Source organism: Mastigoproctus giganteus, chromosome 11 (genome assembly GCF_048544385.1).
Source record: "Mastigoproctus giganteus isolate SK-2022 chromosome 11, ASM4854438v1, whole genome shotgun sequence".
Classification (NCBI taxonomy): Eukaryota; Metazoa; Arthropoda; class Arachnida; order Uropygi; family Thelyphonidae; genus Mastigoproctus; species Mastigoproctus giganteus.
The window spans coordinates 116,183,299-116,202,951 of NC_143585.1; the positions used below are offsets into that span (position 1 = coordinate 116,183,299).

Below are 19,653 nucleotides of genomic sequence, written 5' to 3' on the forward strand. Positions count from 1 at the left end.
CTAAGATCCAAATATATAATATCAAATTATTCCCTGCATCCAGCTCTTTTGTGACTGCATCATAGTATCCAATCAAATTGGTCAGGCAAGACTTCCCTTTAACAAAACCATGCTGTCTGAGCTATGACTGAAATCTTGTGTAGATGATCCTGCAGTGCTTCTTTAACCAGTGCCTCCATTAATTTTCCAGGAACAGAAGTTAAACTAACAGGTCTGTAATTATTTGTGTTGCCCTTTGATCCTCCTTCGTGAATTGGGGTTACATTTGCACATCTCCAGTCCGTGGGTACTTCCCCTGAGTCCAAGGAAGCTCTCATAATTATGTCTAAGGGTTTGCTTATTTCCTTTGCTGCCTCCTTTAATATAACTGGATAGATCCCATCCACCCCAGGTGCCTTTCTTGTATTTATCTTCATCAATTTCTCCTCCACTTTACTCTCAGTTTTTACAAGATTCTCTAGCTTATTGCCAGAGTTGAATACACCTCTGGCATTCCCCTCGCTGAATAACTCCTCATGTGTGAATGTCGATGCAAAATATTCATTCAGTTTGTTAGCTACCTGAGCAGGATCATCAACCCATCGATATGAAGTGGACCAATCTGATTCATCCCCTTCCTTCTAGAGGTTTACATAAGTAAAGAACTCTTTGCTGTTTTTCTTTGCATCCCTTGCCAAAGATTTCTCGTAATCTGCCTTCGCCTGCCTAACCTCCTTTGTAACTTGGTTACAGATCAACTTGTATCTCTCATAAGTTTCTGTGTCACGTGTTAATTTGTATGTATCCTATGCATTTTTCTTCTCTGCCATATGTCTCATTAGTTCATCTGACATCCACTTAGATGAACTAATGAACAATTAGTTCATCTAACTGGATGAACTAATTGTTCATAAGTTCTTTGAATGCTTCCCATTTTGAATTTGCTCTTGGTAACATCATCCCACTGTTGGTCCCACTGTATAGAATTTAAATACTGTCTCAGTCCATCGTAGTCGCCTTTACGAAAGCAATAACCCTTCCCTTTACCCCTGATGGTAGTTAACTCCTTGAGTAAATCCCACTGCAGCACACTGTGATCACTGCCACCTAGTGGTTCATTTACCTGCAGATTCTTAATGCATGAAGAATCACTACTGATAATCAAATCAAGAGTATTACTCTCTCTAGTTGCCTCCCGAACATGCTGATGTAGAAAACAATCATCCAATAAATCCACAAAAGCCTTGCTAGTGTGTGAGTGACCAGCCCCCAAATTCCAGTCAATATCTGGGAAATTAAAATCCCCCATTATAAGACTCTCTGATTTACTGGCCCATTCTATTTCCCCGTACAGTTTCTTATTATACTCATCACAGCCATTAGGCCTATAGCACACTCCTACTCTCAATTTTGATCTCCCAATGCTTATGTCACACCAAACTGACTCGACACTGCACTGTCCGGCAATGTCGACTGGCTTCACTTCCTTTGATTTTATGCATTTCTTAACTAATAGCATAACCCCTCCTCCCTTCCTACGCTGTCTATCCTTTCTGTAGACATTGTACTCCCCAAATTCCAGTTCTGCATTCCTTATATCTGTGCGACACCACGTCTTTGAAATCCCCACAATATCTGCCTTTGATGTTTTGAGCATTACCTCAAATTCATCAAATTTATTTACTAAACTCCTAGCATTGGTGTACACGCAAGTATACACGCACCTGTTCTTTTTCTTAGCTACCCTAACACAACCTATGTGTTTATTTGTACACTAATGATTCCCAGCAGTCTCTGAACTATCCTGCATCTTATTTTCCAGGCTGTGGCTCATTCCAAGAGAAGCAGTGCAAGAATCACTTTCACCTCTGCCAGTGGCTACTGTTAATCTATTAGTCCTTGTATCCCACCAATCTAGCAGTTTTCCGACCCACCTAACACTGCCTCGATAGCATCAGCAAACATTCTTGCACCCTTTCTATTTAAGTGTATCCCATCCCTGTAGAAGCAGTCTCTCCTGTTAACAAGTACAGACCAGGCTGAAAAAAATTCTACCCCTTGAGCCCTGCACAATCCTTCCAGGGCCGAATTGATTTTCACGGCTATAAAGAATTTCAGAACTGCAGCCATAAATTCAAATTACTGGGGAAGAGGTTTAGACTAGATTGGGAAAAGTTTTCTTTTAGTCAGTGAGTTGTTGGTTACTGAACAAGTTGATACTGACAGTTTGAAGAAATTTGAAGGTCAGGTGGATAATTACCTGTGTGAAGAAGGAACCACATAATTCATCTATTCTCTTATCTACTTTTTTCTCTCTCTTTTTTTTTTTTTGGCTAGTTCAGCAAAAGCCTGTGGCTTCCTTTCACTATATGTCTAATACCAATTCAAATAAATAAATGTCATATGACTCTGTAGGTTTCTGCTTCCAAGGCCTGTTAAATTGAAAATGTTAAAATGTGAATGTAATGTTTTTCGGAGCTTAATATGTTAATTACTTCTGAAAATCTGCAGAGAAGTTGCAGCGTTAACTTCAGCAGGTATTGTAATAATTTTCAAAATTGTAGTAATTAAATTACCTTTGCTTATTCTGTTGTAGAGCAGTGTGATTTTGGTAATGCCCATTTTCATCCTGTTTCATCCAATACAGTTTATTAATTATGATAATACTCTGCATGTATTAGTTAACAAATAAGTTCATTATTTTTTTAAGATCCACTGAACCTTTTATTGATGGTCAGCGCTTAATAGTTTTTGGTAGTGTTTGTATATATTAGATAATACTTAATTTGGCCTTGTGATTGATATTTGTAATAAACACTAAAAGCTTGATTAACTAGTTGAATGAAGTCTTCCACAAAAGAGAGAACACTATTCAAGATAACATCTGGTGGTTGCATTATTATTACCTTGAAATTATCCCCTCTTCGTAAATGTAAACCTGCATGAGTACCTGATCCACAACAATGTTAGGTATGGCCTAGTATCTAGGATGCCTTTAAGATCAGAGGAATGAGGATGTATTTTGTGTGGCTTCCTCCATATGTTCACCCTTCTCAGAAGCAAAGATTATTCTGTCTCAGACTGCATGACTTGCCCCAATCCTCCTCCTGCCATCTTTGTTTTGGTTTCCATGGTAGTCTCCTGCTCTTACATAGGGCTTTTGTAAAGGTGTGAATGATGCTAAATGATGGAACAAAGGCAAATATTATTATTATTAGTAGTAGTAGTAGTAGTAGTAACAGCAGCCATATAGTGCAAAGAAGCCTGAGGCTTATGCTGCACCAGACAAAAAAAAAAAAAAAAAAATTCCAAGTTACCCTGAGAGAGAGAGAGAGAGAGAGAGAGAGAGAGAGAGAGAGAAAGAGAGAGAGAGAGAGAGAGAGAGAGAGAGAGAGAGAGAGAGAGAGAAAGGGAGAGAGAGGAATCACCAAGAAATAGAAGAATGATGATATCCAGCTCAGGACCTTGGGTGTGCCGAGTCCATACTCACTAGATGTGAGTATTCCATCATTTAGCAGTGATTACACTTGATAATCTGCTCCAGTTACCTCACTCCTTCACATTACATTTTTGATCAAAGTTGCTGTACTCCCAAATGGTTTTTTCCCTTTTTTAAAGACTATAGTAGTCCTTCAACACTCAACAAGCACAACTGTTTTCTCTGCTGTAGCAACCTGCTGATCCATTGAATTATTCTCCCTTTCAAATCATATCCCATTGCCAATGAACAGATTTTGATGCTAGTTAAGTCATGGCTTTATAAGTGTTTTCTTAAAACATCACACCCACATGGCCTCTGTGATTTAGATATTTTTGCATAGATTGTGACATGTAGCACAAACCTCAGTGGTCCTGCTAAAGTGACTTGGTAGCGTGGAACCAATCTGCAAGCTATAAGTAAATATGAAATTTTTAGAAACTGTAAAGCAAGTTGTCTCTCTAAACCAGTGTTTCCCAAAAAACCATAATTAATAATTAAAAAAATAAAATAAATAAATTTTGCATATTTGTATCGTACACCAGTTTTGTATCATTATAATTTTTAACATTATTATTTTTTGATTAACTAATGTACAAGTTAGTGCAATTGCATCATTTCAGTACAAAGCCGACTACTTAAGTAGTTATAAATTGGCATCATTAAGTATATCTCATGTTGTGAATTCCTTCACAAAGAGTTGCTGCACTACCTCGAATAAGTAACGCTTCACCATAGGAGAAGACTATTGTTACTTATTCTCAGCAGATACCATCACCTATATTGCACCGTTTCGGAACTTATTGGCTCCTCATCAGTGGGTGGGCAGGTACCCTGGTGTTGCAATGATGGCAACCCAGTTGCGAAGTATAAATCCACAATATGAGAGGATCGTATTTTTCGGTTATTAATATACTGGCATAGACTAATAATCAAATAGACAGCAGAACGCTTTTTTTTTTTTTTTGGCGGGCTTTGTATAGAAAAGTATGTGTATGCCATCTACAAAAAAGTAGCAATGTAGTGGTCTAATATGCCATTCCTATGCGATTTAGCCTGGTGTACATGGGTTGAGGGAGGGGGAAGTGCTCCTTGTATAAATTTGTTTTGATAATTATTAGTATTTCTAAATATTATTATCAAAATAAATAACCATAGATTTGTGGTTGAAAAAAGGAACTTTAAAATGAGAAGCAAGTACCTGTAGTATTGTATTGCAACTGTGGTCGATGAAAACGAACACAATATTGTCACACTTCAAAGTGAGAATGAATAATCGCAGCCTTTTGTTCCCCAAAAAATCCGAAGTGAAAAAACAGGAACTAATTAATAAAAGACAACTAAAATATGATGACAGTTATCTGAATTTCGGCTTTACATGTGTTGGAAATGAAGATACTCTCTGATGCACAGTGTGTGTGTGTGTTGTATGTAATAAAATGTTAGCAAACGGTTCTTTGGCTCCCATTAAACTTGTGTTTTGTAAGTGTTCCATAAATATATTGGGAGATGAAAAGTGTTCCATGACTAAAAATGTTTGGGAAACGCTGCTCTAAACAATGCTGGATGGTTCTGAATTTTTGATGGGTAACTGAATGTAGTGTTATGTTGGGAAGGAACACTCTTGCTTGAACTTTTGAGATGTATGAATATCAGATGATGAAATGGGCTTTTTATTGTACTGTTAATAAAGCTTATAAGGAAATTAACTAATCTGTATCAAAAAGAAAATTGCTATATATAACATAATACACTTATTTAGGTTTCAGTATACAAGCGATCTCCATTGCAGAGATGTTTCTCAGAAACAGAAATCATAATGAGGGCTGTTCAGAAATGTAAGTAATAATTAAAAGTTTGTCTTGTGTGACTGAGTATTAATAAATTATAACCCTAATTAATATATGTTACTGTTTTGTTTTATTCCCTAAAAATTTGCAGCTAAAATATAATGCATTTCAGTATCACTGATACTGAAATTGAACATTGATTTGAAACGTATGATAGACATGTTTCGGACAAAACGTTTTCAATGCTGTTAGATTAAAAATAAATGTTTTTAGAATATGTGCTTATCTAAATGATGAACTTTTAATATTGACATTTCCTCTTTTTTTTTTTTTTTTTTTTTAAATTCCTTGGCTGACCTCTCACAAATAGTTAGCAAAATGATAGAATGCGTGAGAGAGAAACATTACACACCATTACAAACACTGATAATTACTTGAATGCTAACATATACTTTGTCATAAAATAATGGGAGAAAGTACTGTTAATGCATGAGATAGAATCTAGTTGATTGAATTTTATGTTTGTAGAAATTTTACTTTTTTCACTTTTAGATTTGCACTTGAACTTGTTATTTTTCCTTTTCCTCTTTCCCCCTCAATCAGTTTTTGAATTTCACTAACTTCCCTCATAAAAATTACTAAGTAAACATTTTGTGGATTTTTGCAAATTTTTTAAAATTTTTTCTTTTTATGAAGCACAAATAGAAATTTAAATTTTCCATAATCTTCACACTGCTTCTATCTCCTCTTTTATCATGTCATCTACTTAACAGTGTGTAAAATACAGAGAAACCCCTATACCATTATAAGATTTTTATTTTTTTTCCTTGTCTTTTCTAATTGAAAAAATTGTACTACTTCAAATTCAACTTATTTTTATTCGATTAGCGAAGTGGTGATTTGACTTAGAAGTTGCATCAGATTGAAATTCTGATGCAAATCCTTATGAATGTGGGCAGAGAGCACATGGTATGAAATGCACTTGCCATCAGTAGATGAAATTTTGTTATCTGAATTATAGAAATGAGAGCTCCACATTTGAAGTAATTCAATTCGAAAACACTTAAATTGTTGAAGATGGGGTAAGTAAGGCATTAAACATGTTTGCCATCACAAGAAAAATTCTATTTTATTCTATTCTATTCTATTTTACCTGCCAGCATCAATATACAATTTTATAACCTGTTGTGAGTATAAGAAAAATTGACCGAATTAAAATGGTAAATAAACAAAGGCAGTTTTGAATATTTATGAATTACCGTTTTTTTTTTTTTTTTTTTTTAAGTGCTGATTTTATTGCCCGTCAGAAGTGCAGTAGTCATGTGCATTTTCTCTCCCCCCCCATTAATATTTTCAAATAAAAATAAATTGTGAAGTTAGTGTCATACTGATGCAGCTTGACAAGTGTCCTGTATGGAATGACCTATGCCATTCCATAAACAGTAATAATCTAATTAAAAATCATGTTTGCATGTTTAGATCGGATCCTAAGTAGATTTACCTTAGCTTTGTTAAGGTGAATAAACTTTTTTTAAGGCATAAATTTACTTCTTGAAACACTTTCTATATATATATATATATAAGAAAGCTACAGTTTAAAATATTATTAAGAATAGTTTATGGACTGGAGGCACTGCGATAATTATGCAGAAAGTACCCAATGACCACAATGGCTATATAAGTTTGTAAGTAGAGAAAAAAAGCAAAGCACTAACATTACTGCACTCATCATTATGGAGGACGAAGGGCTAATGGAACAGACATTGCAATCATGGAGAACAAAGAAGGGGAGCGAAGGTAAAAAGAAGTAATAAGAATTACTTAATATCGTTCAGCGCCTCCGTAGCCAGGTGGGGAGCAGCAGTGCGTAGCACATGCTTCTTGATCAGACCGGGGTTCGAGCCCGTGACCACCAAATACGGAGGATGCGAAAGGTCAGGAAATGACCACTGCATATCCCCGGAGCATATGTTGATAATGCTTAGTTGATAATGCTCCTAAAAACCAAATGACAACAACTTAATGTCGTTCATCCTGGGGCCGGCCGCCGAAATCAAAGGAGGAAACAGCAATAAGTAAGTAAAACCTCTGTTTCTGACATGAAATATATGCAGCACGTGGTACACGTGAAAAGTCAGGAAAGTTTATTAGGGTTAAATTTTAATTTTAAATCATAAGGCATACGTATATTTCATGCCTGACCTGACAGTGGCTGGAAGTAAAGATTAAAAAGAGTAAAAAGAAATAGGATAACTTACTAGAGTCATGTAGGTCATGGCAATCTGTATTGCTGTGGAGTAGTAAAATGTTTCAACTAAAGGTGAGCTAAAGTATGTATGGTTTAAGCTGGCGACCCCAAGTGTAAGAAATTGGAAAAATTAAGAAATTAAATTAAGCTAGCTACTTTGTGTGTTGAAAGTTGAAAGCTAAGTTAGAGAAGTAGTAAAATAAAATTAAGTTACAGAAGTAGCAAATTCAATTAAATTAGGGAAGCTGTAAATTAAAGAAACAGTAAATTAAATAACAAATGTAAATTGGTGTAGGAGTTAAACACATGAAGTAATGCATACCAAGATAGAAAGGAATAACAAGCTAGCAAAGTAGTGGTAAATAGTCGCTGAACTTTGTATAGGCGAGAAAAGTGTTTTAAAGCAGAAAAGGGGCATCTTGAATATTGCTTTTGATAAACTAATGGGAAATAAAAAGATGGTGCTCGGATAGTTCGTGGTTGCTATCCCCGTTCTTATAGTAGGACCCTGAACATAGCTCTGGGAGCGTACTTCTGGTGTTTAAGTATGGTATATAAAGATAATAATAAATAAAATTAAATTAATAATAAACATAAATAAATACTCCTTTAGTTAGCCAATCGGGGGGGGGGGGGGGTACAAGTTTTCTATGTTTATAAGACTCCCAAAGAGGCTGGGGGGGGGGGTATGGACTATACATATGTACAAGCCTAGTGGCTATAGAATATCAGTTAGCCATGATATTATTGATATCAATCGTATAGTTATCAACTTTTTATGTTTGATGATACTGAGAGCTTTTTTGATGTGGTAATATAAATAGGCTGTAGGAAACTGGTTGCTTAGAAGCTTACTGTAGAGATTTCTGATATTGTTAACTATCAATTTTTTGCTAATATAATGGCTATTATGATGCTTTGAGACTTTTGAGGCAAGGAATGCAAGGAATAAAAAAATTTTTTTACTATAAAAATAATAAAATAATGTGATACATTATCGGAAGACTAAAATATTACAATAAATTAAGATAAAATAAACTACGATAAAATGTTAAAAATATAGTTGAAAATATACCGAAGCAATAAAATTATCTATAATAAACTGGATTAAAAGCGATAAAACCTGAAGCTTTCGGAGACTGCTGTCTCCTTCTTCAACAGTATACTATTACTGCAATCCATGGGTCTGCTACTTAAGGACACATCCTTAAGTAGCAGACCCATGGCACTCATGCACGTGGTCCATCAGACACATGGTCGACATTCCCCACGTATGCATCGGAAACGGAAGTGGCTCGGGAGCGTGATAAACAGAACCGGTCATCCCGTCTGAGGACAACCGCCTCAAACGGGGTGTAAACGTGTCCCCCTGTCCCTGTTAATAGTATTACGACTGGATGAACCGATTCGCAAGCTCTCGAGCCACTTGCGTTCCCAAAATCCATGGGCATGGTCCGTAATGACCGCGTCTTCAGGGGAGATCCGATGCTGCTTCTCCCAGAAATGCTCTGCCACAGCAGACCTCGCATAATTAGCAGTCTTAATAGACCTTTAAAAGACCGTCTGGGGAGCACATGACCGCTATTTGTTTATCATTAGCATAGAGGCATACGATGGAAGAAAGCAAGCTTATATAGCATCAGCCAAAACAAAAAAAACCGGTCCCATTTCACCCATCCATTCACTCTAGATATGTTTGTCTTGTTCTGCCTTGAATTAATTTCAATTGTTGACCTCCACTACAACAGATGGAAGTTTATTAGCATTTAACATTAATTGAGGCATATGATGCGAGAAAGCAAGCTTATACAGCATCAGTCAAAAAAAAAAAAAAAACTTTTCCATTTCACCCATCCGGTCACTCCAAACGTTTGTCTAGTTCAGCTTTAAATTTATTTAAGCTATCAATTTCCACAACAACAGATGGAAGTCTGTTCTAGCAATCAAATACCCACTGGCTAAAGGCAAACTTCCACACAGCTATTCTGCAACCATCTTTCCTCTATGTCAATCCATGCCCCCTCAGGTACTTAATCTGAGCAAGTGAAAGAATCCCATCAGCATCGAGCTTGCTCAAACCATTCAAAGCCTTACACACCTCAATCAGATTGCCTTGCAGGTGCCTGGTCTCCAGATGCTGCAACTTGCAGAACTTAGACCTATCTGGGTAAGACCACCCATTTGTTCTTCTTACCAGTTTTGTTGCACTACTTTGTACTCGTTCTAGCAACTCTACATCCTTCCTAAAAATGAGGCCTCCAGACCTGTACACAGTACTTAAGGTGAGGCCTGACCATTGCCTTATACAAAGGAATAATCACTTCCTTGTCTCTGCTAGCAAAATTCCTATATATCATTGACAAGACTACATGACCTGTTCTTACAGTCCTTCTGCACTACTCAAAGAACTTCATATCTGACTGCACAGTTACCCCCAGGTCTTTTTCATTCTCCACTTCCCTGAGTATAGTATCACACAGTTGGTACCTTTCTCTTGGTTTACTGTTATCAATATGCAGACTTTGCATTTGTCAATGTTAAACTTAATTGCCACTTCTCAGTCCGTCTGCTTAACTTTTCTAGATTCTGTTGCAGTAGCATACTATCATTGACAACCCTGCCATCCTTTGTATCATCTTCAACTTGGACATTAAGCCTGATATACCTTCATCGATATCATTGATCAATACACAAAACAACAATGGGCCCAGCACCAAACCCTGGGGGAGTCCACGCGTAACGTTACTCCACAAAGCGCAGTGTCCATTTATTACCACACTCTGTCGTCTGCCACTCAACCATCCCTTAATGCCATGCTGCTCCAATTTGTACAGCAATCTTCCATGTGCAACAGTATCAAAAGCTTTCATAAAATCCAAGTATATGATATCAAAATTATTTTTTGCATCCAGTTCCTTTGTGACCACATCGTAGTATCCAATCAAATTGTTCAGACAAGACCTCCCCTGAACAAACCCATACTGTGTCCGAACTATTACTGCAGTCTTGTCTAGATGATCCTGCAATGCTTCTTTAACCAGTAACTCCATTATTTTCCCCAAAACAGAAGTTAAACTAACAGTCTGTAATTATTTGCATCACCCTTTGAACCCCCTTTACGAATTGGAGATACATTTGCACATCTCCAGTCCAAGGAAGCTTTCATAATTATGGCTAAGGGTTTGCTTACTTCCTTTGCTGCCTATTTTAATATAACTGAATAGATCCCATCCTTCCTAGGTGCCTTTCTTATGTTTAATTTCAACAATTTCTCCTCCACTTTGCTCTCACTTATTAAAAAATCATTTAGTTCCCTGCCAGATTTTAATAAGCTTCTCGCCTCCACTTTCCTACAGAGTTACTCGTTTGTGAATGTAGATGCAAAATACTCATTTAGTTTGTCAGCTACGTTGGCAGGTTCATTAACAATCGAACCATCTATGTCAAGTAGGCCAATCTGATTCATTTCCTTCCTTCTAGAGTTCCAGCAGTCCTGGAAATCCTCTGCACCTTGCTTTCCAAGCTGGTGCTCAGTAGAAACAGTGCAAGAATCATTTTCACCTCTGCCTGCGGCTACTGTTAATCTATTAATCTGTGAATCTCTCCCCAAGCTAGCAGTTTTCTGTCCCACCTAACACTTATTTACATCAGAAAATATTCTTACCCCATGAGCCTTGCACAATATCTCCAGGGCTGAATTGATTTCCAAGGGTCTCATCATATACTCACAACTCTTTCTCAACATTGACCTGTACTTGTTAAGTACGTCCGTAGATCTCGTGCTCTGAATGTCATTAGTGCCGACATGAACAACAATATCACCCTTTGTGCCCTGATTAAAAGATGATATTTGCTCTACAATATCATCAACATTTGCCCCTGGCAGACATGCCCTGGTGCTTTTTCATCTATCCTTTTTACATAATATATTCCCTGTTTGCCTGGCAACAGTCACCAACAATAACTAGCTCCTGTGGGACCAGTGCATTCTGCCTTGAACATTACCGCTGTGTTGCCTGATGCATGAGGCAGCTCTATTGTTGAGTTGGATAACTGAGAGCTTGGTGGGTCCTCCATTTTAATTCCTTCAAGGGTATCTGTTGTTGTTGTTATTTGGTTTTTTAGGAGCATTAGCAGCTAAGGCCATATTGCTCCAGGTATATGCGGTGGTCATTCCCTGACCTTTCCGTATTTAGTGGTCACGGGCTCGACCCCGGTCTAATCAAGAAGCATGTGCTACGCACTGCTGCTCCTGCCCACCTGGCTACAGAGGTGCCTCAAGAGCATCTACCCTACTCTTCAAACTTTCATAAATGCCCATCAGAACAGTCTGCACCTACCACACACAAAGACATCCTCTCTGCCTAGATCGTGTCCTGTACCAGAAACTCTGCAAACATTCTACAACTTGCACATTGTTTTAGGCTGTGATGCATTGGAGAATTTACCCCTGAGCCACAGCACTCCCGCTATTTTGTGCTTGGCTAATCTATTTTGGGGCATGTTTCTGTTTAAATATTATTTAATTGATTAACAATGAAAAGTAATAAGGTTGATAAATTTAATTTAGAATACTGCACTAAGCTAATGCAGGAATACATATTGCACTATTAAGTAAGAGATATACACTATCAAGTTACGCTATTCCATAACAATCACTATGTTAAATTAGTTATATTCTTTGGTCCTTGAGGTTGTTGCAGATATACGAGACAAGCTGTACTTGCTACCTGGAAGTCTAAAATGCTGATGGATGTGATATTCAATTGACACTCAAGTCAAGTGGATCCAATTTCAGTGAAATCCACTCGGTCTGTAACAGCCAAATCCTCACCTTCACGATGGTGGGACTGTTAGTAATCCTGGGTATAACCCCAAGCACAAGCACACTGTGGATAACCCACCTAGGTGTGAACCAACATAAGCAGGGGTTGAAGTGTGGCACCCACACTTTACCCACTCCATATGGAGAAATGCTGCTCCTCTGTGTTACCAGGCAATACTAGGTGGCAGATGATTCTCATCAACCGGTGCAATACCACCACTTTTCTTGTTAGGGGCTTGAAGTGATGAAACCCATGTTTATTCTCCAGAGCCAAGTTCCAGTCAAACCTTCCCCATCTCTTCCATCATGCAGTATGACTGATATCCATCATAACCTCATCGGTATGACTGATGAGGTTATGATGGTACCATGGCGAGGTCCAAACTTCCTTACATTTTGAGGGTACAGCTCTAAAACAGTGTTTGCAGGCCAGCTGCTAGTTAATACATCGGACCAAACCTACTGGTAACTTTCTAGGAGGCTTCTGGATCAGCTGGTGTATGATCTTGTTACCTCTATTCTGCCAGATTGTGACTGGAGGGAGTCCGAGTAGTGTGGGTGTGTGCAGGGGAGCATTGTCGAGGATCTGGGTATATTCTTACCATGACATAAAGTGGCTTTGACAATGCCCCCTGCACGCACACACTACTCGGACTCCCTCCAGTCACAATCTGACAGAATAGAGGTAACAAGATTATACACCAGCTAATCCGGAAGCCTCCTAGAAAGTTACCACTAGGTTCGGTCCGATATGAATTTCTTTCTTTCATACAGCACTTCCCCTCCCCACCACATTCTTTCCTAGGCAAACTTCCTCATTCCAGAAGTTTATATTTAAAAAAAAAAAACACCTGGTTCAGGTACGCAGCCGTCTTTCAAGGCAAATGGGAAATAATTCTAGACTGCACTCCACACAGTTTAAAACCTTTATAAAGATATGCCACAAAGAGGAAACTGAAAATGGATGACCAAAGAAATTGTCATCAGAAAATAAGGCTCCTCAGTATATTTACATATTGACAAGTGGCTTTATTCAGTATTGGAATGTATAAAGTAGTTTAGAATTTTTTAAAGCAGTCCAAGTAGGAGAGTAATAATTCCTTACAAATGTACCAACTGTGCGATACTACATTCAGGGTAGTGGACAATGAAAAAGACCTCGGGGTAATTGTGCAGTCAGATATGAAGTTTTCTGGACAGTGCAGACGGGCTGCAAGAGTAGGTCTGGGTTCTTGTCGATGATATACAGGAATTTTACTAGCAGAGATAAGGAGTTGATTATTCCCTTGTATAAGACAATGGTCAGGCTACACATTGAGTACTGCATACACGTCTGGAGGCCTCATTTTAGGAAAGATGTAGAGCTGCTGGAACGAGTAAAAAGAAGGGCAACAGGATTGGTGAGTGTAACAAAGGGTTGCTCTCACCAGGAAAGGCTTAAGTTCTGCAGATTGCACCTGTGAGGTGATCTGATTGAGGTGTATAATATGAGTAGTGATATCATAGGAGACTGACAATGTAGTTCTTTTAAGGGGAAGTGTTGTCTGACAATAAAGTGCATGAGATATCACAAAGGAAAGATGTATGGTATACTTGGATACAATTAACTTTATTTTAAAAGTGCTTTGATAGCTTCCTACATGAATTAATGCTTTTATTGAGTATAGATGACTTTCATCAACCGGTGAAATACCACCACTTGCTTATTGGAGGCTTGAAGTGGTGAAGCCCATTTTAGTCTCTAGAGCAAAGTTTCCGGCACCCCCCCCCCCCCCCCCCCCATACTTCTCCTTCAACCCATGCATGGTACTAAGTGCTATGGGTTTTGATACCTTTCGTGTTTGGGGTTTTCATAAAAAAAAAAAAAAAAAAAAGTTAGTTTATGTTATATAGCAGAAGAAGGAATGGTGAGAAGTGATTATAAATTGGGAAAGATGATGTTAAGAGTGGGATTCTTTGATTCTCTACCCCGTCAATAATTTTCATTAAGGGCCCCTTGTTTTTACTAATTTTTATTAATGATAGCTGTGGTGGCATTGCAAGTTCCATATCAAAATTTTCTGATGGTATTAAAATGGAAAAGGTTGTTAACTACATCAGCCGGGGAATTTTTCCACAATACACCTGGTCTCATAAATTGCAATTAAACTTTAAAGTTAGTACAAGGGCTGGTCAATAAAGAATGATCATGAGATATATATATATTTTATTTTATTATTTTTTTTTTTTCATCAAATAGAATAATAGAAGAATGGCAGAAATGCACTTAATCCAACATTTCTGCCATTCTTCAAAACATGGAAGCCAATTTTTGACGTGTTTGAGAACCTCTGATATCTTTACAACTGCTGGTTGGTTGGAAAGGTTTTCCTTGCCACTCCTTTAGCTTTGGAAGTAAAAATAAAAAAATCACGGTGCAAGATCAGGGCTGTAGAGAGGATGAGAAACACATTTGACATTAATGCTAGCTATCATTGCTCATACTTGATAACAGTATGACAATGTGAGGTCCACATTGTTGTGATGTGGTGTCTACCCCCCCCTGCAGGTATTTGTGGTCGTTTGTGATGGATGTGGTCCTGCAAAGTGTGTAGTAAGGTCTCATAACAGTCATATGACATGGCAGAACCATGCTGATAAACCATTCCTTGAATGTCAAAGATGAGCATAACCTTTCCTGTAGAAGTCGCAGCTTTTCCTTTTTTCAGTATTGGCCAACCAGCCACCAAGATCACACTTTGTACATGAGTTTGCTGCACAATTGCTATGCAATGCTGCTTGGTCTGGTCTTAAATTCTGCAGCTCAGTTAGAAAAAGCAAGCACAGTTGTTCATGAAAAAATTGTGATTACTCTTTATTGAAGAGCCCTCATAAATGCAAAGCATGCACAGGGTATAGTTGGATTATCAACTGGACAGTGAATAAAATACTCAACATCTGAAGATGAAAAGGACAATGGAGTTGTAATACAGTTTGATGTGAAGTTGTCTAAAAAGTGTACTAAGGCATCTTGGGAATTTTGCAAGGTATACGATGGTATACAGAAATTTTTCTGTAGAATAGAGGTGATTATGATCACTCTTTATTGAACAGCCCTCATAAATGCAAAGTGTGCACAGAATATAGTTGGATTATCTGGTGGATAGAATAATCAATATCTGAAGATGAAAAGGATCATTGAGTTGTAATACGGTTTGATGTGAAATTGTCTAAAAAGTATACTAAGACTGCTAGAAAAGTTTGCAAGGGTATTCTTAATGGCATACAGAAATTTTGTCGTAGAATAAGGAGGTGATCATCCCACTCTACAAATTGTCATCAGATTATACAGGGTGTCTCAAAAATACACGGCATAACTTCAGGAACGAGTTCCTCATATGTAGACAATAAAAATATTTTATATCAACATAGTTCCGGAAATGCTTGGTTCCTGAGTTATTAACCGGAATGTCTTATATCCCGCAGGTGATTTCCTTCATCACAAGGTACTGACAGAATCTGGCGGTTTTCCATTCCGACCATGAACTCAAATCAGGAGCAAGCGGATATGCACCTTATGTACAGTTTGGCAAACAGCAATGCTCTGGAGGCTCGTCGTTTGTACCATGAAAGGTTCCCAGGACGAAGATGGACATCTTCGTCCTGGGAACCTTTTGAAAACGTTTGAAAGTATCCATCGCCGCCTTTGTGAACATGCGAATTTTACACTTCGTGCTGCCAACAGAGGACAACCAAGATCTACGACTCCTGAAGTAGAGGAGATTTTGGATGTTGTGCATGCCAGTCCTGGAATCAGCATACGCAGAATAGAAGTGCAACTGGCTGTTCAAAGTTCGACTATTTGGAGAGCATTGCAAGAACATCAACTGTATCCTTACCATCTGCAATGGGTACAGGCCTTATCACCAGCAGATTACTCTGTGCAAGTAATGTTCTGCCAGTGGTATTCAGGCAGAAGGTGGACATTTTGAACAATTACTATAAGGTGATGTGAACAGTTAAGTGTCATAGACAGACTTTCAAAACTGAGAAACCAAGCATTTCCGGAACTATGTTGATATAAAATATTTTTATTGCCTACATATGAGGAACTCATTCCTGAAGTTATGCTGTGTATTTTTGAGACACCCTGTATAATGGATATTGATATGGATCTGGGGACCTGATTTCAGGAAAGACTGACTTACATGAAAAGGTTTTTTTTTTGGTAGTTGTTGGCGCATAGGCTTCTGTGGCCATAATGCACCTCCCAAGGTTTTTGCAGTACTTTGATCCAAGCCCAAGGCGGGAATCGAACCCCCGCAACCTTTGGGTTGCCAGACAAGCACTTTACCCGCCTGGCTAGCCCGGTCGGCCATGAAAAGGACAACCAAGACCTCAGTTTTGTACTTAAAATGTGTCCAAAACATTTATTCGAAACTAGACATTTGTGCAATCTGATTGAAATATTTGAGAACTTAAAATAATGAGGAAACTTGACAGAAGCATGTTTTTATCATTTTTAAGATCTTACAGACAAGGGGACATTGATTCAAATTAAAGAAAGATGATTGTAGGCTGGATGTAAAAATTGCCTACAGTCAAAGAGTAATCAACTATTGGAACAAATTGCCTGGACATACAGCGCCTTCAAAGTTAGGAACAACTACTTAATCTTTCTTGCTTAGAATAAATAAGGACTCAGTAATGAATCCAGAAACATTGCCAATATATAATTAGTTCTGTTGAGAGAGTTGAACTTATTTTTTGTAATACAGCCAGGCCTCGCATAACGCGAGTTCAATTAACACGTTTTTCAGTTACAGCTATTTGAAAAAAATATACCACTTTTCACTTTACACGATGCAAATTTCCAGTTAATCGATCTTTTTTTTTATTAATTTATGCGATAGTTGAAAAAGGTTTGAATCGCACGTTAAGCTCGGACGGGTGATAAACAAACGTTTGCCTGCTGCCCGCCTCAGTGTGTTCTCTCAACGATCGGAAGAAGACGTTTTACTTGTTTGTCTCCCGCTAATAAAGTCAATGCAAATTTTTAATTCGCCAGGCCCAGAGAAGATTGTTGTCGGCTATCGGAACTTGGTTAATGAAAAGAGAGCGTCAACACTGTTCAAATATTTCCGCAACAGTCATTTCTTCATTGTGTATTTTATGTCAGAGGTTACCAAACTTTCTCGGTTCATGGCACCCTTAGTGTCTCGGTAATTTTTTCATGGCGCACCCAGACCAAAAGAAATACTTAGCAGTTCCGTTTAGTAGTTAGGTCCAAACAACTTAATAAGAAATGTTGAAACTGTGAACTACCTTGAGCTAGTAGTTCGGGTATCGCTGTGTTTCCCTCAAAAATTTAAAATATTCTGCGGCCCACAGTTTGGGAACGGCTGTTTTATGCAATACACATTTAATTCCATAATTATTTTTATCATCTTTTACATTGTATAAAGTTAAAAAGGTATTTTTAAAATTCTTTATGAACATTCCAGAAGGCCAAGGCCCAATTATAATTTTTCCTGTTGATTATTATATTCGATTAACGCGTTTCCGTTTTGCGCGAGGCACTCGCGGGACGGATTAATCGCATTAATCGAGGCCAGCCTGTACTTTATACTCAATGAAATTCACCTACACAAGTCACATGGTTTAATTAATTAATTCAAAAATAAATAATATAAAGCTTGAAGCATTTTATTTATTTTTTATGGCTGATGCTACATAATCATTGCTTCCTTGCATTATTCTGCCATTTTACTAAATTAGTCTAATATGTTTGATTTATATTTGTGTTGGTAATGGAAAACAAGTAAGCAAATTTATATAGAATAAAACATCCCAAAAAAACAACCCCACCTGGGGCGCCTCCATAGCCAGGTGGGAAGGAGCAGCAGTGCGTAGCACACACGCTTCTTGATTAGACCGGGGTTCGAGCCCGTCACCACCAAATATGGAGGATGCAGAAAGGTCAGGGAATGACCACCGCATATCCCCGGAGCAATATGGCCTTAGTTGCTAATGCTCCTAAAAAAAAAAACCAAATAACAATAATAACAACCCCACCTCATCTTTTCATCATCATCATGATGAACTTGGTCTGGCTTAGGTCTTTTAAGACCTGTTCCGTTGTAGCTCTTGGAGGTGGTCTTGATCTCCCCATCGTTGTCTTGGTTGACCAACATCTCTCTTCCCCATCATTGTCTTGGTTTGTAGTTAAAGGCTAATTTTGGGATCCCATCTGGGTTCATTCTTTCTATGTGGCTGATCCATTTTTCCTTATACTGTTTTATGTCATTTACTATGTTATCTACTTTTAATTTCTCGCGGATATCTAAATTTCTTTGGTGGTCTAGTCTTGTAAAGCCTAAATTTCATTCCCTCTAATAAGTTGTCCCATTCCCCTTATGTTCTCTGCTGCTTATATTTGCGAGGGTCCTTTTTGTGTGTGCTATGGGGTACTGGAACAAGTAATAAATGGAACGGATTTCATCTGTGAAGAATTCTTCATTCCAAGTAACACTGGCATCTGTTGTTTGTATCATTTTCTAACATCAGCAGATACATTTTAATGAGATTCAGAATCTGCATCCCTTGAATTGAATTTCAGTGCTTGGTTTTTGACATTCATCCCTTCTCCCTTAAAATTGGTGGGTGTTACAACAATATGGTTGCCATATTTGAATTCAGCAACATCAAATCTACAAGAATCAACCTGAATTTTAATAGCGAGCAAAAAATTTTTTTTTTTTTTTTTTTTCCCTGACCAGTGTAATTTATATGTATCCCATGCACTATTCTTGTCTGCCACATGTCTCAATAGTTCATCTGACGTTCATTTCGGTCTAATCCTTGAACAGTATTTCTTCATTGGTATGAAAAGCCTAGTAGCTTCTAAGATTATGTCCCCGAATACTTCCCATTTAGAATTTGCTGTTGGTAACATCATCAGTTGGTCCCACTGCACAGAATTTTAAACTGCATGAGGCCACTGTAGGCACCCTTACAAAAGCAAAAGCCTTTCCCTTCATCCTTGACAGTAGTTATGCATTTAATTAAATTCCACATTAACATACTCTGATTGCTGCCACTCACAACAAACCTGACAGAAGCATATTTTATCATTTTTAAGATCTTACAGACAAGGAGACATTGATTCAAATTAAAGAAAGATGATTGTAGACTGGAAGTAAAAATTGCCTACAGTCAAAGAGTAATCAACTATTACTCAGTTGGTCTTTTACTGTATTATCAAGAGAAATTTAACACGTTCACTGCCTTGATGCATATAAACGTAAAATAGGAACTTGGTGCCATTTCGAGCGGTCAATCTTAAGCAGTTAAC

The 19,653-nt window shown here is 37.8% G+C and overlaps 1 protein-coding gene across 2 annotated transcripts in view; it reads left to right on the forward strand.

The window, feature by feature from the left end:
- LOC150078368 (M-phase inducer phosphatase-like) overlaps positions 1-19,653 on the forward strand; it is a 311,872-nt gene that overhangs the window by 233,089 nt on the left and 59,130 nt on the right. For both annotated transcript variants that reach the window (XM_090385423.1, XM_090385424.1), the window contains one exon: positions 5,220-5,295. In XM_090385423.1, the coding sequence (XP_090241549.1) occupies positions 5,220-5,295 (76 nt within the window). The remainder of the gene's footprint in view (positions 1-5,219; positions 5,296-19,653) is intronic.